Here is a 25,573-nt window from a genome sequence, read left to right on the forward strand (position 1 = left end):
GCCACATATTCATAATATTTTTGCTTTACAGATGAAAAATATTTACCTTCACAAGTTAAGTCTTTGTTGGAGTTCATGTTGTTACAGTCCAAGAGTCAAGAGTCAGGGCTTCATTTGAGCACATGTAAGTAAGATGTAATCTAAAAGAGCAGGAAGTCTTGTCCCATCTTGGCCCTTTTCAGAGTTGTTATTGCAGACACTGATATAGAATTGCTGTGGTAGTCAAATTTTCTTTTCAGAACATATCTCTTTCTAATTCAACATTACATCACTCTCACACTGTCAGGTTGTATGCGGACAGTACTTACTGGCTCGTCACAACCAGGTCTGGTCCTAAGAAAAATACTGGTATTTTGAGGGTCTCTGGTTTTCAAGTGTTTGGCACCTTTCAGGCCACAAGGATTCAGAGCACACTAACAGTGGTTCAGGCACCTGGTTTGGATTTCTCCTGGGCACCTTGCTTTTTGAAGGTTTACCAGATAGGGCCAGCTGGGAGAAGACACTGGGGTAGACCCAGAACTTGCTGGAGGGATTACTGTATATATCCTGTCTGGCCTGGGAATGTGTTGCTGGGGAGTGGTGCATTTGGAGTTCCTTGCTTAGCCTGTTGCCAACTCGACCCAATTTTGGATAAGTGGATGGAAAAGGGGATGAGAAAATCAGTATACTGAATGTATGTATCAAGGTGAGGTGACGTAATCCACGCCTCATCACCCTCCAAAACAATGAACCAAATTAGATAAGGGGCTAAGTGCAGTATTTTTGGTGGGATTGGTCTCATATGTGTGGTAATGTGGCTTTGCTTTGCAAAAGAAAAAAAGCGCATGTTGAGTTGATCAGTTGTGGCAGTTTTTGTGTTGCATTTGATGCTGTGGAGGAGTGACATTCCCTGGCTTCAAGTCTTTCAACAGTGCCTCCCTGCCACACACACACACACACACACACACACACATGCATTCGTCTGACAGTATTCGGTTTTTGTTATTTTAGTTAATGCCTCTATTGGTGTATCTGGCAGGTGTTCAAATCAACTAAGCAAATGTTGTTAATCCTTGGGGAAGGTGTACAATGAAGGCATGGAATGAGCATTTGTCTCCTGTTATCATCATGAGACATTAATCAATGGGCTGGTGAGTCTAACTCTTAGCAGTTGTATTAAGTGATATTAATCATGTGCTTTCATCACTTTTCTTTGGCAGATCTCCAAAGAGGTGTTGTATGGAAATCACAGTCCAGTCCACACTTTACCGTCATCCAGTCGCAGCACCCTGCACAGCCTGCAAGGCTCTATGTCCCCACCCATGGTCCGCTCCATGCCCTCCTCCCCTTCCAGGATGGCATACAGTAGAGGTGGTGGTGGGGTTGTGGACCCGGGCAGTGCCATATTACCTCGGGAACACTTGTCCGGCTCAGGGCGATCCAGCTCTCTGTGCACCACCAGCAGTGCCATACTGGAGAGGAGAGATGTAAAGCCTGGTGAGATGCCTGCACACAGCTGATTCTCTGAGTCAATATTCAGACTTCATTTTTCCTTTTCTGTGAATTCAAGCCATCCCTAGTTTTCAGCGTGAAAGCACGCAGTCAAATGCAGTTCCCTTCAAATGACATATTGCCATCACCAAGGTAGCCTCTAGCTTTGTGTAACCTGTTGTTTGGCTTGACTAGTATTGGTGATTTCTGAACTGATTATTGACCTAACAGAAAAGCTGACTTCCAGCTCAGAATTAGTCCTGTTTCAGGAGCTAGTGACAGAAAGGCTGACAGATCAGTGTCTTTAACAGGATAGATATGACAGTGCATTTTTTTCCTCATGTGGTAAAATATCCACACATCCTACCCCGGTAATTAATACCATATATTTTCCTTGCACTCCATACATTTAAACATGACTCAAAGCATGCTTTATTCTTTATCTAAATGTATTTACTTCTGATTCTGATATGATTCTGATATTTTGTGTGTATGTGTGTCAGATGACGACGTTGGTGGCAGCAAGAGCATGGCCTTAGTAGTGCGTGGTGATGGAGGCCCACATTACACAGATCCCTACTGCTCCTCCCTGCAGGAGGGAGGGGGAGGTCGCCTCAGCATGTCCTCCTCTCAGTATAGTGCTCCTCCGTCTCTCACTGCAGACATGGTGGATGCAGGGGTCCTAGGGATCCCAGGGGGACTGCAACAATACCGCGCTTCCGTTAAACCCCTGATGGGCTACGGAGAGAGCATGGAACACCAGAATCGCTCCCTACACAGGTACTTAAACTAATTTACACCCAGTTCAGGTGATCTAGTGTAGAGATAATTGCAGGTAAGGGGTTGGTTCAGGTACTGCTCTACGGAGGTGCTGGTCAGGTTTGGTTTTTCAGGCATAACATTATGACCACAGACAGGAGAAGTAAATAACACTGACCATCTTGTGACAATTCAATGTTCTGCTGGAAAACTCTTGGACTTGATATTCATGTGGATGTTACTTAGAACCACCTAAACCACACTAGGCACCCCCACCCCATAACTCCTTGATGACAAGAGAAAAAAAAACGTTGACAAACAGCACAAGGTGTTGACCTGGCCTCCAAATTCACTAGATCCTAAACCGATCAAATATCAGTGTGATGATCCTCAGAGATCTTTCCATTCTCTGATGAGTTGGAGGCACAAGGAAGACATACACACACATTACGAAGCTGGTCATAATGTTATTCCTGATCAGTGTTCAAAACAATACGTGTAATTTAGGATTACAGAGCAGGCTGCCAGCCTCCTAATACTGCCTCTAACCAATACCATACTATGAGTAAGAACCTATGTATGTGATAAATATCACAAAACCATTTTTACACAAAAGAGATTTTTCTGTTTAAATCTTCAACAGTTTCAGCGTCATAATGTGATGTTCATGTTTACAGCAAGTGCTGTTTCACATGACATCAACCACTGACACCTGCAGTGTGCACCTGCTTCGTCAGAAGTTTGATGAGCCACTTAATTATTAATTACTGCTGACTGTAGTAGAAGAGAAAATGGTGTCTGAAGTGATATATTTAGGAAAGGCAGTTGCATTTGTGGAACTTGTGTAGCTACATTTCAGTTTTCTGTTTTATGCTGTACATTTAAGATAGCAGCAACATGTGTCAAAACAGGCAACACCAGTCACATGTATCAACTGTTAAAGCAAAATACTGGACTGGAGTTGTGACTGATTGGAACAAAGACATGCAGACACATGTTATTCCACTGTTATTCATAAAATCCGTTAATCATTTCATCTATTTTTTACCCATCCAGGCAGAAAAGCAGAAAGTATGGTGACAGCCAGCTCCCTCCATTGGGAACCAAAACCCCACCACCTTCCCCTCACAGAGCCAGTGACGTTAGGATGCTTGATGGGCAGATCATTGGAGGGGTGGGCCTGGTACCTCTGGAGAGGATGTCACCGATTCGCCGTTCCCTGCGGCGGGATAGTAATGGGACCACGGTGGAGATTGTGAACAGAAGCCGAGGGAGTGGCTCGTCATCCTCCACCTCATCTGTATTTGTGGACAGTCCTCTGGGACAACCTGAGAGACTGTTTCAGGGCCATGTCACCTCCAGCAATGCCCAGAGGTGAGCTACACCTTTTTTTGCAGCTAATGTTTGACAGACAGCATCACATTTGATCCAGGGCCATCTATTCATAATTTCAAACCTGAAAACTTGAAACTGTCACACATCAGTTACCAATTTGCACTATTATCTCGGATATATTTTGCTTATTTTGTGTAACCCAATTTGGCACCTTGCTAGGATACAGTACATATTGTATTGTATCCAGTGTCTTTGATGAAATGCACTCACTGGAGTATGAAACACTTTATATATAACCACATTCTTCATTGGTGTGTGACAGTATGAATAATGTTATGGGCTATCTGGCAACAGAATGTTATTAGTGGGTCTACTGGTCATAATGTTATGCATGACTTGTGTAAACACCCCTCAAGTGATTGATGCAGGCTTGCACTTTTATATATTTTTGTATTTTTTATATTTATATATTCTTGAACTGTTAGATCATATCATGTTATTGGAGAAACATTTTGCATAGACATGTTGTTTTAGAGAGCATAATATTAAATAGTGTCATATCATTTGTATGTTTTCCCTTTTCAGTGAAAGAATGAAAGCAATGGAGGAGCAAATAGCTAGTTTAGCAGGGCTTGTGCACCACGCTTTGTCTATGGGATCCGATGTTCCAGGGGTCAAGGACACCATTAGGTCTGTAACATATTCATAAGATATACTATATAAGTTATTCCAAAAACTCAACCAAGAAATAACGATAGAAGGTCTATTCATCTCTATATCCGTCTTCCTTTTCAGTCAGAGTACTGGACGCCAACTCCTCAGCAGCAGAATTGGTGAGAGTTTTTTTTAATTGAATTACTTTTCTAGTTGCTATGAATAGCCTATGCTTTGCACATGCTGATAACCTCAAACTGCTTTTCTGTGACCTTCAGGAGTGTCATCTGAGGCTTCCAACCCTGCTGCTGTGATTGGCAGCTCCGCCCCCACCCCTCTGACTCCTCAGGCCTCTCCTTCTGCCAGCAGGTTGCAGCAACAACTAGAGTCTGCAAAGACAAATCTGTGTGATCTGCGAATGCAACTCAACCAACTCAGACAGTTACAGGTACGGACTAATGTACTCAACAGTCAATACAATGCAATAATGATAATAACCATAACAATAATATGAGCTGTAATGTCTGCTAAATGGCTGCACTGTAGAAGAAGATTTATTAGTGGTTATTGTGCATACCCTTTATTTTTGGGATTCACTTGACTGTTAAGGCATGCCACAGTCAGGGGACTAATTGCAGGCATGTAGATAGATGTCTGCAAGTGTACTCTTGCTGTGCCCGTAATATGGTGGTTGTGAACCCCCACTCCTTATATGTCACATTGTTGTACATCATGTACAGAACACAGCTTTTAAATTGCCATGTACTGTTTGTCACAATAGGCTAACCTCCTCTTCCCTGTAGATCGTGCTGTTATTGTAACTGTGTTATGTGAAAATACTAAGCTCATTGTCGACCTGTCGACCACTGTCTGATGGTTTTCATTAAACAATTTTCAGCCTTAGAAAGCACTATGGGAGAGCAGACAACCCCTTTCTGAGTCTAGCTTGTGAACATATTGGAGCATTTAACAGCCAAAAGCCCAACATTTTGAATCTGGAGACTGAATAAAGGTTATTCCAAACATCACAGCTATCCAACCAGGAGAGTGTAAACTCCATGCTGCGGATGGCAGGCCAGGAACTGGTGGTGCTAATGTGTGACCGGATGGCACAGTCTGAGGAGGCAGTTTATAGACGGAGAGCTGAGATAGAAGAGGAGAGAATCTGCTTCCTGGCTACTGAGGATAACATACTCACACAGCTCAGGTAGGTTTCAGTCTGTTGAGGACATTATGTCTGTATCTGAATCTGTTAATAAGTGTAGAGTTGTGTCTAGCTGATTGCATTGCATTTGTGTCCACCTTTTTGTTGTAGTTCTTAGCTACATGGATCATGTGATTGTGTTGAGGTGGCAGTTCCTCCCCTTACATATTTGTTTCTCCAACAACTTGATTCTGCTGATGTGATGTGGATCACAGAGTAAAATACAGACCAGAAATGGTGGATGTTGGAAGTGACCAATCAAAGGAGCATCAGCCACTGCTGGCCCCTCCCAAAGCTAAAGCTAAAAATGTTTGGCAGCTTAGACTCTATCCCCAAGCACTAACTGTTTCAGTTTCCCTTTTCCTCACTTTACTGTCATACATTTTTAGTAGCACCACATTCATTCTTTAACATTTATTAATGAATCTAAGATGTCAGCTGTCTGGTTATGTCTAAAGTTGAAGCTAATATTTTACTCCTCATTAGTGACCATGATCTTTGATTCAGTGATTTAGCCTTTTCCACATTTGCTCACTTGCCCTGACATCACGCCCTCAATGCTGTCACTGCAGATGAACTCCTTGGTGACGTGCAAGATGGTACTGCATACTGTTATAAATAGAGGCGGGGGGATAAGAGGTGATTTGATCTGGACTGACACAGGTTTCCAGAAACATTAGAACTCGTTCTTATGTTAGCATGCTACACTTTTACTTTGTAGCGTGGATGACTCTCTTAACAAAGGGACATGGCATTTATTAAGCATCACCAATAGCAGTTTTGGAGTGTCATATGATTATTTCCACACACACCAAACAAAATCACACACATGATAAGGTAATATTAAGGCATTTTGACTTGGGTACTCAGAAATTTATGAGAAAAGAGTTTTACTAGTAGTAGTAGTTTTAGCAAGTTTTAGCAGTCTGAACAACCTAGATCTTTGGTTTTTAATAGTGAATCATCTGTGTCTGTGGTTTACACGTCTTTCCATAAATTATCTTTCTCAACAATCTCACACCTAATCATTTCAAATAAGGATGCAAAAAAAAAAAACAAAAAAAAAACAGTCAGTTATGATCGTGTACAACACAAGTTTTTTTTTAACTTGTATGTTATTATAATAAAAAGTTCAGTGAGATGCTTATTTCAGTGGTGAACGGTGTATCCATCCCACTTATAGATGTTTGGCAAAAGAGAGATGTGGCTCCACTTTTCCAGTTGTGCTGGACTGGCCAACAAGAAGCCACCATTGAGCACAAAACCATGAATGTCACCATTTATCTTGAACAGAGAAACCCCTCCCTGTCTATAGGCTAAGCTGACTTTAGCTTTCTAAAGAACCTTCTACATCCTCCAAATCCCATCTAATTACCAGTTTGATTTAGGGCCGTGGACACTGACTGAACAGGTTGCTGCAGATCTTTTACAGACTGAAGTAACTCCAAACCAAAACAAGGATTACATCTGTCAAAGCTAATTTATGTTAAGTTCTAAAATGGCAAATGGACAGTGTAAGAAAAGCAGAAGCTACTGTTGCTAATCAACTATAGTGTATACTGAAAGAATTGCCTTTCAGAAAGCAATGTAGTTTGAAGTTAAATTTAAATTCAACCTGCTGTGGTCATACATTGACTTTTTCAAACTGAGCAACCTGGGACTAAGATATCATTGCATTTTATAGTACTGCAAAACTCAACTATATTTGCATCATCACTCCAAAGTTCAGCGTGTTGTAGCATGTAGTGTTCTGTAAGTGTTTATATAAATGAACAGTGTCAGTCAGCCGAGGTTTTGAAAAAGGACAGTGGCTATTGAGTTGTGCTAACAGAAATATTAGATACCATTCTTTCATTTGTAGAGTGGGTTTAATGGGTAACATTTGGTGCTATTTGAAACCGTTTTCCATTTCATACAACTTTTTAAATTAAATATTAGTATATAATATTCAAATATTCCAATATTTTTAGCACGCTGTTTTTGGAAGTAGGCAGCCTAACCCACACATCCCATTATGCATATTATTTAGAGTGACAATTCTTGAACAGTATGAGCATTCATGCTGAAATCCAATGGAAGTGAGGACCTGACAGGGACAGTTTGATTTATGTTGAGAAAGTGTCTTCCTTCTCCATGTCCTTTCCCATGCTTTTCCCCCCCATATTCTATTTAGATCCGATGGGAGGGCATGTATCTGCCTGCTCCTGGAACTCAGTAAACTGCTACATGACACATGACATACCCCTTGTACAGGCAGTGTGGCTTTGTTCAATGTTGTTGTCTTTTACATTAATGTTTCCCAGTGGGTTCATTCACATGCAGTCCAAGAATGTTGGACAGTACAAGAGGTTATATATAATGTATGAGACCCCTTCAGTCATGTAAAGCTTCCTGGTCATCATCATCCTTTGCAGAACATTTGCAAAACATCTTTTTTTCCTCCTTAATCAAAACATCCAGAAATGAAATAAAAGTTAACCTGCAGTTGCAAGTCAGACCTGCTGTCTTTGAAGGGACTAGATTGGAACCTTTTAGGCTGATATTGTGTTTGGTGAGCACATTGCATGTAAAGGTTACTACACTAATATACTGGGCTTATAAGAGACTGGAAGAAACAGGATTAAACCAAAAGACTGAAGTTGTGACTTATAAGTGAAAAGTGACAAACAATTGCCATTGCCATTGTGATTAAGAGAAAAGGGCACGTGTCTGAAAGGACATGAGACACATAATCAGTTTCTCCAGGAAGGTGAAGCTCTCATGGTAATTTTGCTGCAGCCCCATAATCAAACTTTGACTGTTGAAAGAGAAAAACAAAGAGAGAAAGAGAAATTCAAAATTGAATAAGTCAATAAAAATATAAGGCCCGGATCAGGAAAACAACATGAATGCTTATAAAATGAAAAGGGTTCTTTGTCTACAGGGCTAAAGCCAAAACCAGTTTTTACAATAACACTCTCACAACACCTGGCCTGTTTCATAAATACACAAACGTTGTCAAACTGGTTTGCTTTAAGTCAACATTCTGGAAGATCCCATGTTGAAATACTGCAGTCACTTTATCACTTTTAAGACCCCAAGCTCATACGAGCAGAATATATGTACCATGCATTCAAAAGAATAATTCTGTCCATATGTCTGAGCTTTCATTTTCCTAATTTCAGGGCCATGAGCAAGGCCATGGAATGCTTCAAATTTATTCTCTGCTGCCACCTTCTGTCTGCAGCAGGCTATTACACAGTTGATACTCTTGCCTCTGTTGCGTCATGTTTCATGTGTTTTTCCCTCTCAGTGAATTGGAGGAATATGTGGACAGTTTACAAAGAAGCTCCGCCTGCAGTCCCAGTCACCTGTCAGTTACACTGAGAGACGTGGAGGAAGGAGCAGTCAACCTGAGAAGGGTTGGAGAAACTCTGGCAATCCTCAGAGGTTGGTAGATTTACAGTATATGTTGACAGGACTGACCCAAATCATATTACTTTATTGGCCAATTTACACAATAAACAATAAGATCCTACATTACAAATTGAATTATCACACATAAATGCCACTAAGGAAATACTGAAAAAAATAAATACAACCTAATAAAGTTAATGTATTCTCCAGACCAAGGATGCACCATACAGTTATGTCATTAGGCCCATTGGATTTATTATTAAATTAGAATCTGTTATGATATGTAGAATTAGGTATTTTAAATATTCTGTTTGAATTGTATTTCTACTGTTTTGCTGTCCCCTAGGTGAGTTTCCAGAGCTGCAAATGAAGATGCGCTCAGTGCTGAGGTTGGAGGTGGAGGCAGTGCGTTTTCTGAAGGAGGAGCCTCACAAGATGGACTCCATGTTAAAGAGGGTCAAATCCTTGACTGAAACCCTGAGTTCTCTCCGCAGGTAGCCCATAGCTTCACTCAGGGCTGAAGTTGTTATGTTTAGAGTGAAAATAAGTGTGATGTTTCTCTGTCCTTCCCATTCTTAACAGGTGTGTGTCAGAGTCAAATCCTGCATCCAGATCAGCTCATGGGGACCATCTAAAGACCCTGAAACCAGACCCCAGATCCCCAAAGACACAGAGCCCCCAGAGCTCCCCCAAACCCCAGCCTCGATGTTCAGTTAGACCCCCTTTGCCCGCCCCATCTGTCTCTGGAAGTCAAGCTGAGGTCAGCTTGGATGGTTCAGCCTCACCCATCCTGCCCAACAGAATGAAGACCACACCTGCCTCAGTGGTCCAGAGCTCTTACCAATACCCCAGTCCCCCTCTGACACCCAGTCATGGACGAGACTCACCCACTGTGGCCAAGGTATGTGCTGAGTTGTTCTGAAGTGATAGAATGTGAGCTCAGTGAACAGGTGTTTTTGAATGGAAATGGTTTGTGGTCTACAATGTAAGAAATGTTGTTGTATTGCGAAGGTAAGTCCACGCAGCAGCCCCGCCCATCAGACGAGATCTGGTCTTCATCAGCCTGATGGACTGGACCAATGTGCAACAACACCAGCACAGAAGAGGCACAGTGAGCAGACAGTGGTGAGACACACCGATACAAACTGACATCAGTCCACCCGGAACTAACCATAATAGAAACAGATTGCTGGCTTCGGGAGGCATGAGGAGGTACTGGGGCCTGTATCAGTCTAACTATTCCAAATATGAGTTAAATGACTTGAAATGGTCCACAGAAATGTGTCATCATAAGGAAGCTGCTGGGGCCCATGGTGGGAAGTGAGATATATATAAATGTATATATAAATGTAGACCAGCTTCAGCTTCAGACATGCGGATACATGTGTCTGTGTGAAGCCACATTGTTAATATTTCAGGCCTAGTGCTTCCCAGTAAAGGGGTGTACTGTTTGAAGATTTTAGTCTTTGGTCTTCTACATATTAAATCAAATAACCTCACATGGACATAAGTAAGTGGTACTGTACTGGTTGTACTGTAAATGTCGGTAAGTTTTATTATTACTCCTTGTGTCCACCAGCAGAGTGCAGAGAGACACTCTCCAGAGGGCGTTCAGAGTCTAGAAAGCAGCTGTATGAGCCCGCCCAGCACCACTCAGGCAAACCAGCCAGCCACTGCCCTCAGCACCAGCACAAATGTTCACAAGGTCCTCCAAGACGCTCAAGCACTTCTGATGAATTCCATACCTGATCTGGACTTGTCAGATCCTAGTGAGGGTCAGTCTGATTCTGCCTCTGGACAAACAGCTCTTACTGCATCAAAGCCGGAGAAGGTCAAACCTCTTGAAGTGACACTGCAAGGTAGACCCTGAAACTCAGAAACTCACACAATTATTCTCCAGCATTGCTTGTTTCCACTAGACAAAGCCTACTATTGTGTTTCATAAGACATGAGCATTCGTGTCCTTAAATTACATGTAGGCAAGGTTCATTCACAAAATTGTTACAGCCTCCTATAAAGATTAGGTCTGCTGTTGGAAATGTGCAGCACAACAATGAGTGAATGGTCTGACATGAAGTCACTGTAGATAACGTTTTTATGAAGTAAACCACTACATAACTAACTAGAGCAGGCAGTTTTATAGATTGCTGTTGCATGAATTGTATTTTACCTGTCTATTTTATTAAAATTGATTTACTTAATCTCATATTAAGACATCCATCCCTGCAAAAGATTATGTAAGCGTGATGACTCATGAACTTTGTTTATACCTTTGCAAAGATTCTGAATAAATGGATTAAGTTGGCAAATGCACTTAAACCTCACATGTCTTATATGTTTTCATCAGTACCTCTTATGAGTCACAGTGTTTTCAATAAGACCACAGAATAATGCAACGTTTTAAACTCTAGTAGTTTATGTATGAATTTCAATCCTACACATCTTAAATATTATAAATTTATAGTTTTTCTCAAGCTGCCTATACGAGCCTCTTAACTAAAGCTGCAGTGGTGAATTGTATATTTGATATAATATCTAATACCATACTATAGCTTCATTTCTGATTTAATAATTATGAGTGGTTAATGTTGTTACAAATACAACAGTCCATTATAGTTATTCATCTCTGCCACTGACATTAGTTTTCTTTAAGAGTGATTTCACGGATATGGCTTCTGGTTTGTAAATGTAAATTTATGAATTTCTGTTCCTTCATCTCACTCGTCCATGTTTTGTTTGGCACAGCATCTGTGGAGCAGCAGCGCTTTCTGTCTGATGAGAAGGAAGACACACCTCCCAGGCTGAGTGATGAGGTGGACTCCACCCAGTTAAAGCCCCCAGACATAGGTATGACTCTAACCATACGCACTACACTAATTCACCATTTGGTACTGACTACTGGTTGATGTCCCAGACTAACATAACGTGTTGTTATTAGGCTAATAACTTTATTCTCATTCAGATAACTTAGTTTACTGACAGTAGTTGGGGGAATGATTTGTTCATTCTTGATGAAAGTACAATGGGTGGCATTCCTGGACATTCTTATTTTCTGCAAATGGCACCATACACACTGCTTCCACTGTTCACATGTTTAACAATGTTGAAAGTGTGTAGTGTGTAGACAGGTGAACATCACCAGGTGTAAGTAATCATAAGCCTTCTGTGAAAATAAAAATCTCTTTTAGAGCAAATTCAAACAGGTACATCATTTTCTGCAAAGCTCCGAAGTTTATCATTTAAAATGCTTTAGTGTTCACATGGCAAACTTACATGTACAAGTTCATTTTGAGGTTACATTAATAAATCTCAACATTTTTATCCACCAAGTCACGTTCTCTCATTTAACCTTCTAACAACCACCTTCTAACAACAAACAACAAATAGGATGTTGTATCAGTTGCCAGATTAATCATCCATGTAAAACTGTGTTTTTAATAAGGAATTACACACATTAATCTAAATGACCTAAGCACTAACATTCAGTGACATCTGGTGGTGATATTTGGTGGGTGGACTAACAAATGCATAATACCAAATTAAAAGTTAACACAGCAGCAAAAGAAACATCACCTACAATACACACAGTTACATCAATTACAGGGACACTATACTCTTTCAGTGCTCTACATTAGTGCTTCTTCTGACCTGGTCTGGGTTCAGGCTGGAACCCAAATCAAAGAACATTTTCAGCTTCTCAGATTCATTGAATGAAAAGACTGAGTAGTTTTTACCTGAGACAGTAGAATAGAATATCACAGTATGTAAACACTGTGATAAAGGATAAACCAAAACATTTTGATTAAAACTACAACACTTCACTTCTAACTTCATCTTTTTAAACAGATTAAACATACAAAATCCAACTACTGAGAAATATTAACAAAAAATGAAAAAACACAAATTATGTATCTTTAGCTGAGCCAATCAGCAGCACTTTTGACCAATGACCAGCAGCCTGAGGGCTGACTGGATTGAACCCAAATGATCAGTGAATGATGGGGGCATGATATGACACCTGTCAATCACTTACAAGAACTAAATGAATGGAAGCAGACTGGGGGCTCTGGGGCTGGAAAAAATCAGCCCATTTATAGATATTCTATTTAAGAAATTATTTTCTCATCTTTTTTGTGTTAGCTTGGGAGGGCTTAGTCCTGTTAGCCCATTTATACCAGTGTCCCTGCTTACATTACCCTACATCATCATATTTATTCATGAAATAGTACACTTCCTAAATGAAGCAATCATCTGTGATGGATTTAGTTTCAGCTGCAGACTCTCAGCATCCTGCAGCCGCAGTGGACATTCCTGTGTCAGTGGCTCTGTCGACTCCTCCGTTACCTGTTCCACCAGCTTCTTCCGGGCCAGAGAGCAGCGGCCGGCCACAAGTGGAAAAACCCCGTCGCTCCAGTGTGGATAAGGAGATGAAGCAGAGTCCAGATAGGGCCAGCCAGTCTCCTCCTCCTCCTCCTCCTCCTCCTCCTCCTCCTCCACGAAGGTCTGTTGATCACAAGCATCAGAAAAGGCTACAGTCCAAACTGGTAATGTTACCTCCAGTGTGTCCAACTTTTATTATTGTCTCTCCAGGTTCCAGGTGGCTGTCAATTCAGGTCTTACCACAGGAAGGTCAGGAGAAGTTGTCTTCACCAGGAAAGAGCCTGTTGGAACTCAGGTATATTGTGTTTGGTAGCGAGTACATGGGCATACACATAAGAAGTGTTGAAATGTAAGTAGATTTACAAATAACAATGTAAGTGCTCCTTGTTCTATGCACCCCTCTGTAGACCTTATACGGTATGTCAGTTAATTCAGGCTCATGGGGTACATTTAGCATAGCCATATGTAGTTTAACTCTAGTTGTGTAGCTTTACATTACAGTGTCTTAAAGTGTCTTGGAAGCTTCTAGAGATTTTGATAATGCCATTAACAAAAGAAGGATACTAAAGACTGTGTCTCCTCTCATATACCATCAAACACAAACAACAACCAACATCTTGTTGTTCTGTTTTCATTCAATGTATTTGTAAAAGGATGAGGGTGATAAAGAGAAAGAGGTGCCCATGGCTCCCCAGCCCAAACCCCCAAGACAGGCACCAGAGATCAAACCTAAACCCCAGATCTGTGTCCCTACACTTCTGGCTGGTTCCACTGCAACCTCTACTACAGCCTCATCACACTGGGAGGATGAGGATGAGGATGAGGATGAGGATGAGGATGAGGATGAGGATGAGGAGGATGGGGACAACAAATTCATGAAAGAACTGCAGGTATGTTTAAGAAATTGCTGTTTATTTAAACTGAGCGAAAAATTGAATAGAATATACAGTAACTCTCATCCCAAACTACAACACATGTAGTTTCAATAGTACTGGTAAAACATTTTTTTTGCTGTCAGTAGAGCCCTGAGTAGACAACTTTCTGTCCGCTCTCTCAAAATACATAAACATAAGTAAAGCTTGTGTAGATTAATGGGAAATGAAGACTTCTGCCCTTATTTTATATCACACATTGCCTTACCAAAACACATTTCAACATACTTCAGTTCCCTAAAGCACTCATTTAGTATGGGATTGGTGATTGACGCTGCGGTTGACAAATCCAAATGGAATTAGCTGCCATTCCTCCTCACAAACTGAACTCAAATTCAATGTGACTGGATCAAATCCAGTCCAGTGCTGTCTCCATGACCTTAGCGTTCACCATGGATCCTATCCCTTCTCACCCAGGTGTTTGAGAAATACACTATGAGGGATGGGGAGAGTAAAGGCGTGGTTGAACTTCAGGTAACAAAAAAAAAAAAAAAAACAATCACCAGTAACCATTAACAACTTAATAACCAATAGATCTCTAAAGACTTTAGAAAGCCTCCAAATGTGTTTGTGTGCCACAAAAAAAGATCTAACTCAAGATTTTTGGTTTGCAGTGAACACTTCCCTCCTTCTAACTCCTAACAGCACAAATTTCAAGATGTCGCCTTTATATTAATCTCTCTATTTCTCTTTCTCTTACTAATAATGGTTTTGTCGCTTCCTCAATACAATAGAAGTGTTTAAATAAATGCAGAGCCACCCTTGGGCCTGTGCCATTTCACTGTCAATGGTGCCTTAGCACACATTACAAAGAGGTTTGGTTGGATCAGCTTTGTGTGTGTTACAGCTGTTCCTTCGACTGACATAAAATGTTGTGAATGATATAAATTCGTACTAGACGTCTATAACCTCAGTGCCTTGGAGGTTGGGTTCTTTCTTTAAAAACTAGTGACTCTTGTCACTTTCCACTGGGAGTCTCTGACTGGACGATGGACCATACATACTCCAGCTTTTTGAATGAATAAACTTTGTCTCCTTGCCCTCTTTGACTTCTCAAGTCTTTCATTTCCTTTTAACTGTGATCAGTCACATTATGCTCATCTGAACATGCACTGGCACAAGTTACACAACAGAAGAATACTCCCTCCCTCTCTACACACTTGTCATGTTGCAGAATTACTTTTAAATGGAAACATGGATAGCATTAATCCCATCGATCCACACTCAATAACAAAGTGAAAATGTGTTTCAACATTTTTGGAAATGTAATAAAAGTGTAATAAAGTAAATAAGAAGCGATATCAAAAAATAATTATAATATAATAATTAATCATTTAAAATAAGAAAATGAAAAAGCTGCTGCCACCACTATGTTTCACTGTAAGGATGAAATGTAAACCAGTAATGAACAGTGCCTGGTGTGTAATATACTGCACAGTACAGTGCAGTTCTTCCCAGAGCGTTACATTTTTGTGTCTCTTTTGTGTCTCATTAGAATAGAGAATCGTTTTCCTTATTATGAATTTAACTCTATATCATGTGAGTGTACAGGGAATTTACTGGACTATATGTATTGTTGTTTTTTATTGTTGTTTTTTCTCCCAGCATGCAGTGTGGATCAGGTCGATTTACTAAACTAATTCTGTCTTGGAACATTGTGAGTCACTGATTGTAAAAGGTTGTGGTACCCATCTGTTGATAAATAATAAATTGGAAATGGATCATTTGGACTAATATTGTCGGCTATGGCTCAGTAGGTAGAGTGGGTTGTCCATGAACCGAAGGGTTAGCGGTTTGATCCCTGAGTGTGCCATATGCCGAAGTGTCCTTGAGCAAGACACTGAACCCTCAGTTGCTCCCAGTGCAACTGGCACTGGTGTGTGAATATGTGTGTGCTTGTGTGAGCGAATGGGTGGATGTGTCTCTGACTGTAAAAGCACTATATAAGAGCAAGACCATCTATATAAGAGCAACACCATTTATTGTGTTTTAACTCAATTGGAATTTGAATTTTCACTTTCATCTGTACACACACACACACACACATATATATACATATATGTACAATGTATGTACAAGTAAGTGGCTGCATGTAAAGTTTGTCAGTGAACTATGCAGAATATTGCAACATCGTAATATCGCAATAATGTATTGTTTAGTGACCCAAGTATCGTGATACGTGTCATATTGTGAAGTCCTTGCCAATACCCATCCCTAATTATATTATATTTAGCTGAATAGATATATTTACGATCGGTTATTATATGGAGAGACATTTAATTAGTACTTAAGTGACTGAAGATTATTTTTGCATGATAATGGATAACTAAAAAGATTCTGAATTTACAGTAGGTGAAGTGTTTAATATTTTCTTTTCTAATTATAGGGAACTGCAGAATTTCCAAGTAAGAATCCTTTACCAGGTGGAAATAAACAAAAGGCACAAGGAAAAGCAAGGGCCTCTCCAATGTCACAACAGACCAATCAAAATCCTACTGAGACAGCAACATATGAGCAGCAGGCAAGCCCTCATCTGGGAATGATAAATCACTGCCGTCTTAAAACCATAACAATACATGGACTTGAAGAAGACAGTAAAGGTGGTAAAAACCGTGCAAGTCTTAATAAGAAGAAGGATGTGGAGGTGAAAGTTAAACAAATGGCTTTCTTTAACTATGTACCAGAAGAGCAAACTCTTCAGCAGAATGAGGAGGGACCAACACAAACCCCTCAGAAAGGAGAGAAAAAGGAGGAACTTGATGTTTCAACTACCCAGAAAGGACATGAAAAGAAGAACACCATGAACACTTCTAATCACATTAACAATAAAGTTGCTGGACACGTGTTCTCACCAAGGACAGCAGAGAACAAGGTCAAGTTTACAGCAACTGTAACGCTACAAAAAGAAAACACTCAAGGAAGTATCATAAGTACTAAACAGACAAACGAAAAAGTTGTCAAAGAAGTACCATCTGAGAAAACGTCTAATTTGACAGTAGTTGTAACTTTACAAAAAGAAAATCCCCTAAAGGATGGCTCGATAGAGCAGCCACCCTTCCAGCAGTCCCTGAGCACAGATCAAGAGCCTATAGCATCGACTCCAGTTCTAAAATCTCTCCCCTTTTCACCCAGTTTGACCCAGAAGCAGGAGGAAACCATGCATGGTTCACTGTACACAGAAGATGGAGGCAGTCTGAACCCTACTTGGTTGGACGATGAGGGACCACCTCCTCCACCTCCACTAAGTGGTAAAGTTATCTTGAAGACCATGTTGAGGACACAATACAAAGAACAAGACCCAGCAAAAATGAATGGCTCTGACATGCAGCATGTAGCTTGTAGCAGCACTGGTAAAGGCACTTACGCAGGGTATGAGAACCATGGTTTTGCGGACAGCAGTGAGTCTGGTATAGAACCCTTTATTTTTATATTGAATGACCCTATAGAAATTGAGTCAGCCTACAAACGTCTGTCTACCATCTTTGAATGTGAGGAAGATCTGTTCCCAGAAATGATTGAGAATGGAGAAGAAACAAAACAACGGGAACAATGTCCTGGAAGTAGAATTTCCATCAATGACATAAATGCGTGCTTAGGCTTTAAGGATGCCACAACAAATCATCAGAATTCTCCTAAAATGCAGCATGTTAGCTCTTCATGCAGTGAAGACCCACTTCCTGAAAACCAAGACCAAGATAAACCAGACTCAGTGAGAAAGGCTAAAAGGAAGTTCAAATTCAAGTTCCCCAAAAACAAACTAGCTGCAATTAGCCAAGCACTTCGAACAGGGGCAAATAAAACACCAAAGAAGACCCTTGAAGTTGTTGTGTATGAGGAAGAGGAGGAAATGACTTCAGACAGCAGCCCAGCCAAGGAGACCCAGAAGCAGACAAAGGAATCCAAAAGGTTTGAGATAAATAGCACCTCACCCTCAAGCTTGGGAAAAGGCAGTGATGTCAAGGTCTCCTCTTCTATTGAGGCCAGACACTCCAAGGCTCAGGAGCTCTGCAAGAACACACTTGACTCTATTAACAGTTTGGAGGACTCCATTAAACAGTTGGAAATCAGTGTGGATAGTATAACTCCTCCCCCTTCCTCCTCCTCCACTGTGTCTTCACCTCCTCAAACCCCTACTTTAGCCTCTGAGTCCACTGATAGAGCTCAGCGTAAAAGCAAAGTCAAACAAGGAAGGGAGAGAAGCCCCTCAAAAAGGCCTGCCACTCAGATCCTCAAGGGCCCAAATCCACCTGAGATTAAGCGAGCCAAATCACAGCCTCCACATGACACAGGGAAAATCATCACCAAGAAACAGGTCTGATGTGCTTCTGCCCACAGAACTTGTTTGGTTCAGTGGTGTCGGGTTGGCTCTTGACTCTTTCCATTTGACTCAGTTTTCACGAATCTTCCTCAAACTCTGACAGTTTTCAAAACTGTTCAGGAACTTTTACTCCTGTTTCTGGGTACCCTTGGATAAGGGGAACTTTTTGGTGTCCCACTGTCAAAGATAAATCTTCTTTTATATGTCTGCATAGTAACATCTTTAATAATGGTGCTTACACTTATACTACCAGTCAGAAGTTTGAACACACCTTCTCATTAAGTTCAGTGACAAACTTTTGAAACAAACTTTTGACTGGTAATGTATCTTTTAAAGACACTGTTTGCCTGTGGTGTCTTCTTTACTCACAGCTCGTAGGTTAGGTTTTCCCCTGTATTGTACCGTGGTTAAATTACTTGAATCAATGATAATACTCCTTGGTCTTAATTTTCTTTTCAAATCTTCAAGGTGTTGGCTTCTATAGCTTCTACAATATAAACACTTCTTCATGTTTTTCAGTGATATGATATAATCCATCTGTACTAAGCAAACTTTGGTTTATACATCTCTTTTCCAGACCTCCCGAAGCAGCTCCAGTTCTCCAGCTCAGCATTCCAAATCTTGCCACTCATCCTCCTCTAGCTCACAAGAGAAGAAACAACAGCAGCAGCAGGCCAACCAGAAGCAGCCCAGCCAGGTAAATGAACTGACCTGAGGTTAAAATGAATGTTTTGAGTCAGCATAGACTGTAGGGTTTAGAGGATTATTAAACTATTATTAAACTTATTAACTAAATGGATAGACATAATAGTGATTGTTTTTTCCTGGGTTCCTGAAGTCATATAAATGTGTGTTATTTTTGTGGAGATGTGGTTCTTCTTTGCGTTCTGCCTGTTTGTGACTGTGCCCTCTTCTTTCAAGTTTTGTAACACAACTGACATTTGAGTTTCTGGATTATTGGCAGAGTGGGTGGATCTTGACCTGCATGTAACCTGCATGTTCTCTGGGTACTGTTCTTCATCTGGCAGTGATTTGCGGAAATGGTATTTGCTAGTCTGACCAAACAGTCCCAATAGAGAGTAGTGTCTTTTATTTTTAATTTGTTCTCATTGCTTTTTCAATCAGTAAGCTTGGTTTTATTCTAAATTCTTTGTTATAAATTTGTATTTCTCTGTGAATGATATGTAAATAAATAAATATCCTTCTGGTTGGCCCGTGAGCCCAGGAATTTGACACCACTGGCTTAAGGGGCGTACCCATGACCAAGAATATAAGGACCTGGCCAAAAAAGAAAAAAGGAAACTTTGTCATTTGCACTTGTCACCACATGATTAAGAGTGTGCAACTTCTGCACTATATTTGGATTTAAATGTGGTCGTGGACAGCTTACCAAGATCTGTGGCAAAATGGAGCTAGTTATCATGACACTACGTAAAGAACCATAGACCATAAGATAAAAAGCACAAAGCTGACTCACTGCCTGGTGAGTACCTACTTGCGTTATTGATCAGTGTGCCACCATGCTTCTAGCACAATGTATTTCTTAGGTACCTGCCAGGTATGAATCCTGAGGTAGAGTGCAGTTCTCCTGTCATGTGGACCATGTATTGCTGCCATTGACATGCCATATTCCATGGTGTGTGTTTGCAGGCTGACAGCAGAAGCAGTAGAGCACCCAGGGATAGTAACCATTGTGTCGTTGCTTTACGTGGCTCTAAGATCCCAGGCTTGTGTCATAGCACTGGGAAACACCTGTCTGCCTCTCTGTCCACACCTCAGTGCACAGAAACCACAGAAAGGCTCAAAAACGTCTCCTCTTCCTCCTCTTCCTCTGCTTCTTCACCTTCAGCTTCTTCCACCTCATCTTGTGGGAAACATTTTCTTCTGTCTCCTTCAAGGCAACAGGCTTTGTTATGTCCCCTCTCCTCTTCCTCAGTGCCAAAAAAACCCTCCTTAGTTTCAGAAACCCCAGCTCAGTCCTACCCTTCCTCTTCTTCCTCCCGTCGTTCTCACAAGTCTTTTATCCCATCTTTGAATCTGAGTCGTCTCCTCCCCTCATCTAGCCACGTCTTGTCACCATCCCACGCTAACGCCAGCCAAGCCCGCCGCAAGTCTCGCAGCAGCAGCAGCAGCAGCAGCAGCAGACTTCAGCACTGCCTCGTCCTCGCCTCCACCACCAGCACCACCACCAGCACCACCTCCTCCCAACACGGCTTCTACTCTTCATCCTCCTACTCTTCACCCTCGCCCTCCTCTTCCTCCACTTCGTCCTCCCTGTCCCCGACCTCCTCCCCCTCTTCACCGCCCTCCCCGTCCTCCTCCCACCTCCCCAGTACAGTGAGTCATGGGGTGAGGAGTGGCCGAACATCAGCATCCAACCCCAGCTCTCCAGGCCACAGCAAGAAGCGCACAGGGAGCCAAGCAGTGCGATTACTGCGCACAGCACTGACACCCTCTAAGTGATGTGATGTGATGGTTTCATGTTTCTAATTGAGCATTTAAAAAACATGTAAATGCGGAATGAGCTTGGGGCTCTTGATGGAATATTGTGTTACTGTTTACCTTTTTACATGGTTGGTTGGGCACAAAAAACCTTAAAAACAACTCCAGATGCCCAACACCAAACCACACTAACACCATTCTATGTAAATAAATGATTACAGTAATTTCTGTTAGCAAGACACTGCAGTGCTAGTATATAAAGATAACAAGAAGCAGTAATCTAAAGCTAGTGATCTCATGGCATAGGTTATCCACTTGACTGTTTGGGTATCACTAAATGGTGCTTCTGGAATGCAGGAACATTTTTTAATTTTGTTTTTCCAGTAAATTTCAGCTCATGATTCACAGGTGACATAAGAGTTTGGTGATATTTTCAGATTGTCTAGAGTCTACACTGATCAAACCCAGATTCAGACTCAGCCGGACGCGTTCTGCAGGCACAAACACAGACGTTTAATCAGCACAAAGACACAAAGAGCCACAGTGTGGATCCTTTCTGCTATCCAGGGATACAGACAAAACACATACACAATCTGTGTGTTCACTGTCTTCCAAGTTTAATATATGAAACTTATATCAGAAAGGACTCAACAAAAAACTTATGTAAGACCCTTCCCCAGCTCATCACAGAATTACACATCATTACGTCTACAAAAATGGAGTCAAATGAATGTGTTGAAGCCCAAAAACAATGATCAGCAAAAGTCTGCACTGAGAAGTTGAACATATGCAGCATATTACCTGCAGGTCTTCATCTAACAGCTCACTGTGGTGTATCCTTCTCATTGCTTTACTTCAACATTTCAGACTGATTTGTTCTGAGATTGTTACAGAAATGACTGTTCATTTCTGATGAACAATTGCAGTAAGTGCTAAGGTCTAAGTTGCTTTTGCTGCAACCACTCCAAAATAAAAGTCTACTCATGTTTCGTTTTGAACTTGCCATTGTCTGATGACAATTTCAGCAATAGCTTGAACCAGCATTTAATAAAGCACTTACAGGCTTTTTACGTTGTGATGTTGGGTGGTAATATAATGGGTTACTTAATGCTGTTTTTCTGCTTTGTTTTCAAGTTTTCAACTTTTCCCTGTGCATTTTCCCAAAGACCTCTTTGACAACCACTCCCCAAAGTGTCCCCAAAGCCAACAACAGAGGTCACTGTTAGCAATCAGTTTTTATATTTTAGTGTGGATGCTTTAGTTTATTGTAGTGGACAGTTTGCAGACAGTATTTGTGATGGAAGTTCCTCTCTGTGTTGTCACACTATGTCACAGGTCAAAATATTGAAGAGAACAACGAGTTTATATAGAATCTAGAATAAATGGGTGAATAAAGTTCATCATTCATTTGATTGGTTTGCCAAGTTCTCCACTTGGACTGGTACATGCTCCCATCAGTCCTGTACACCCAGTGGAAAAAGACGCTTTTTGGAATCTTGATGTTGGAGATGTGTGGTTTCATGGAATATATTTCGACTACTCATGTTTCATAGAATATATTTGTATGAAACATATTTTCAGAGGTTGTGTTTATCAATATGCAGTGTTCACACAAAGACAATCCAATTCAGTTTGTAAACTGTCCATTCTGTAAATCTGTTTTTATGTAGATGAATTATAATATCAGAATTATATACAATGCTTAGAGATTCTTTTAACATGCAGTATTGTGCAAAGGTTTGAACTACTAATGTTAAAGTGAGGATGATTTCAAAAAAAGTTTGTATTTATTATGATTATGTCATTGAAAGTGCAGTAAACCAATACTAGATGCAAATCTACAGTTACTGTAAGTCAGTAAAGTAGCTGATGGAGACTGTGCTTATTTCCATTTAAAGTGGATTATTTGAACTAACTCTTCAACTAAGCTTCTTCTGGGAAATAAAAGTCTGAGTCAGATGAGAAGATGACATTGAAACAAATATAGCATAGCCTCATCAAAAAATAAAATACTATTTCCAACCTCTTAAACACCACATGGTTTTGCTTATATCCTTTTTCAAATGCAGCCCCATCTTTTTGATGGCATGTCTCAAGTTCTGACGTGAAATGATGTGGTCAAAAGTAATAAACAAGGCTGTTGGAAAGATCTAATGTTTTTACAGTTAGATTTAAGATCCAATACTTTTGCAATGTGAAGTTCGAGCCTCCTCTGGTCAACACCAGACATGTTTGACATGAGTGTATTTGATCAGGGACCATGGGCCTGAGTTTCTGTTACTACATTTTGGAAAACAACCAAAAAAAAAAAAAAAATAGCTTGTTGTCTTTGCATTGAATTCTTGACAGGGAAAGCCATGCAATGTAGTGGAGTGTGTGTTTCTCCCATAAAGTTATAGCTTCTTGTATCAAATATTTTTCAGGTGTGGCGTTGTCTTATGAAGCAGCTATGGAAATTTTACAGATGTAGAAAATAAAATCCAAGTAGGACACGTGATAAGAACACACACACACACACACACACACACACACATATATATATATATAGTTTTCCCCCTTTTAAATAAGACATGAGACTGCTGACTTTTACTTAATATGCACTTCATCTGCTCTTCTGGGGTCCTTAATGTGAACTGAGATTTGGGGATTTGAAAAAATTATCGTTGACACATTCGACACATTCTGAAATATTTGTTGATAATTCAAATGAAGGCTGCTCTGTATTAGTGGGAATACCCCACCTGGAAATATTTCTTGCTAGAAAGTCAATCTAATTTATTGGCTACAAGGAGACAAAAGCGGCTAACAGGAGACACAGATCAACAGAAAAATGATAGCATTAAATGATCGTAGTGGAGGTATTTTATTTTGGATGAAGCAAGTTAGGGTAAAAACAGCCAAGAGCTACTGGACCACAGAGACAAAAACAGATGAACTGATCAATTCATCTTCTCTTCTCACTCTTGGTAAAATTAAGAACGAATTTTCATTTTTCTGGAGGGCATCAACATGAGCAAAGTGTTTGGTTTGACAGAATCATGTAATACACACTGTGAGGACCTTTTACTGTGTTCTGTGTATATATATATGTATATATATATATATATATATATATATATAATGAATGTTTATAATTGAAACCTAAATACACGTCTATGCTCAGCCTTTATGCAAATAGTTTATTTCTATTTTTATTTCTCTGCCTAAATCAAACCTATGCATGCCTTTGACAGTTTGTCAGTTTAAAAACCCATTCTGTTTAATTTCTTGTAAATAAGTGTTTTCTGATTTTGTAAGATCATGTCTCTCATTGGCTTCAGCTTCCTGCGTGGTTGGAGACCTAATAAAGGACTTCTTCTACTGTGTTGAGACATCAGTCCGGCCTACTGTCCTGTTGTATTACACACTGCAGTGGTGAGTTTGTTTCAGTAGGGGGCACTAGAGACACACTGGGTGCGATTAAGCTCCTCATTGTTCAATGCTTCATCTTTCTTTCACTAACAAACTTCATGACAGACCTGAATGCTACTGAATCTGTAGACACTCTGGAGCACACACACACACGCACACACACACACACACACACGTTTATATTGCCATCTTTGGGAGGACAATCATTGGCCAAAAAAGTGAGGACCGACTAAAATGTCCTCACTTTACACAAATGTCCTCAATCTGTTGGTGTGAAACTTAAACTGGTTCTCAGAAAGATAGCTGTACAAGAACACACACACACACACACACACACACACACACACACACATATATATATTGAACATTTTTAACAAGAATATAGTAAAAAAAAAAAAAAAAAGTGTATAATTTCTTTGTGTAAAACAATAAACTCAGACTTTATGCTTATTCCAATAAGGTGCTGCAGAACATGCATTGGTTGGTTGGTTGATGTAAGCCCTGATGAATATAATGGCTATACTGATGACAAAAAAGCTGCTGGAGTTGAGGGGCTTTAATATATTTATTTCTTATCCCAATATTCTACTCATCCATCCAAACTGATATAAACCACTACTTTATAGTGTGACATAGTTCTCTAAAATCCTATTAAAGCGCACCATAGAGTCAAGCACTTTGAGCTGAATGAAATAATAGGACAGACCCCAACACTGGACCTCAGATGAAATGATGAAGCTCAGTTCTAAACTGTAACAAATAAAAATACTAAACACTACATATTATTGTGTATATTTGTATATTATTCAGAAGTTGACAATGGTGACATGTTTGTCATGGATATATCCTACTGAAGATTATAAAATGTAAGCAAATATAAAAACATATGATATGCAGATGTAAGTGATGACCAGAGTGAAAAATATTCAAAAGATGTCTGTTCATATTTCTCAATATGTCCCTTTAAGTTTCAGCTGATGCAGGTACTTTTTTCTTGTAACTCTAGCGTACTCATCTAGTGTCTCTAATTATTCTGCTAGTCTTCATGGTTGTTAGAACAACTGTTTGAGCGAATGAATGAAGTTCAGCACTACCTCTACATCTAGAGAGGAGGTTTGACTCCATGTGGACACATGCAAGTAAGACCAGTCACCTGTTCTCGTCTTTGTCTGTGACTGAAATAATACATTCTCCTCTAAGCATTCCTTTTTTTTTTTCCAAAAGTGTAATGAGATAGTCCAGCCCTGTAATTGGTTAAATTATTAGTCATTA

General features: G+C 40.3%; 1 protein-coding gene across 4 annotated transcripts in view; it reads left to right on the forward strand.

Moving 5' to 3' along the window:
- The window catches only part of si:ch211-207d6.2 (sickle tail protein homolog), a 54,371-nt gene extending 30,105 nt beyond the window's left edge, over positions 1–24,266 (forward strand). For 2 of the 4 annotated variants that reach the window (XM_047590522.1, XM_047590525.1), the window contains 19 exons: positions 1,200–1,476; positions 1,974–2,250; positions 3,286–3,603; positions 4,150–4,254; positions 4,360–4,397; positions 4,497–4,666; positions 5,250–5,425; positions 8,715–8,851; positions 9,165–9,312; positions 9,401–9,719; positions 9,830–9,943; positions 10,398–10,677; positions 11,564–11,665; positions 13,085–13,319; positions 13,409–13,493; positions 13,852–14,088; positions 16,517–18,442; positions 19,026–19,145; positions 20,512–24,266. In XM_047590522.1, the coding sequence (XP_047446478.1) occupies positions 1,200–1,476; positions 1,974–2,250; positions 3,286–3,603; positions 4,150–4,254; positions 4,360–4,397; positions 4,497–4,666; positions 5,250–5,425; positions 8,715–8,851; positions 9,165–9,312; positions 9,401–9,719; positions 9,830–9,943; positions 10,398–10,677; positions 11,564–11,665; positions 13,085–13,319; positions 13,409–13,493; positions 13,852–14,088; positions 16,517–18,442; positions 19,026–19,145; positions 20,512–20,538 (5,091 nt within the window). In that variant the 3' untranslated portion in view covers positions 20,539–24,266. The remainder of the gene's footprint in view (positions 1–1,199; positions 1,477–1,973; positions 2,251–3,285; positions 3,604–4,149; positions 4,255–4,359; positions 4,398–4,496; positions 4,667–5,249; positions 5,426–8,714; positions 8,852–9,164; positions 9,313–9,400; positions 9,720–9,829; positions 9,944–10,397; positions 10,678–11,563; positions 11,666–13,084; positions 13,320–13,408; positions 13,494–13,851; positions 14,089–16,516; positions 18,443–19,025; positions 19,146–20,511) is intronic. The other 2 variants (XM_047590524.1, XM_047590523.1) reach the window with 2 other exon arrangements.
- The last annotated feature ends 1,307 nt before the right edge of the window (positions 24,267–25,573 follow it).

This window comes from Mugil cephalus, chromosome 7, assembly GCF_022458985.1.
Source record: "Mugil cephalus isolate CIBA_MC_2020 chromosome 7, CIBA_Mcephalus_1.1, whole genome shotgun sequence".
Lineage (NCBI taxonomy): Eukaryota > Metazoa > Chordata > Actinopteri > Mugiliformes > Mugilidae > Mugil > Mugil cephalus.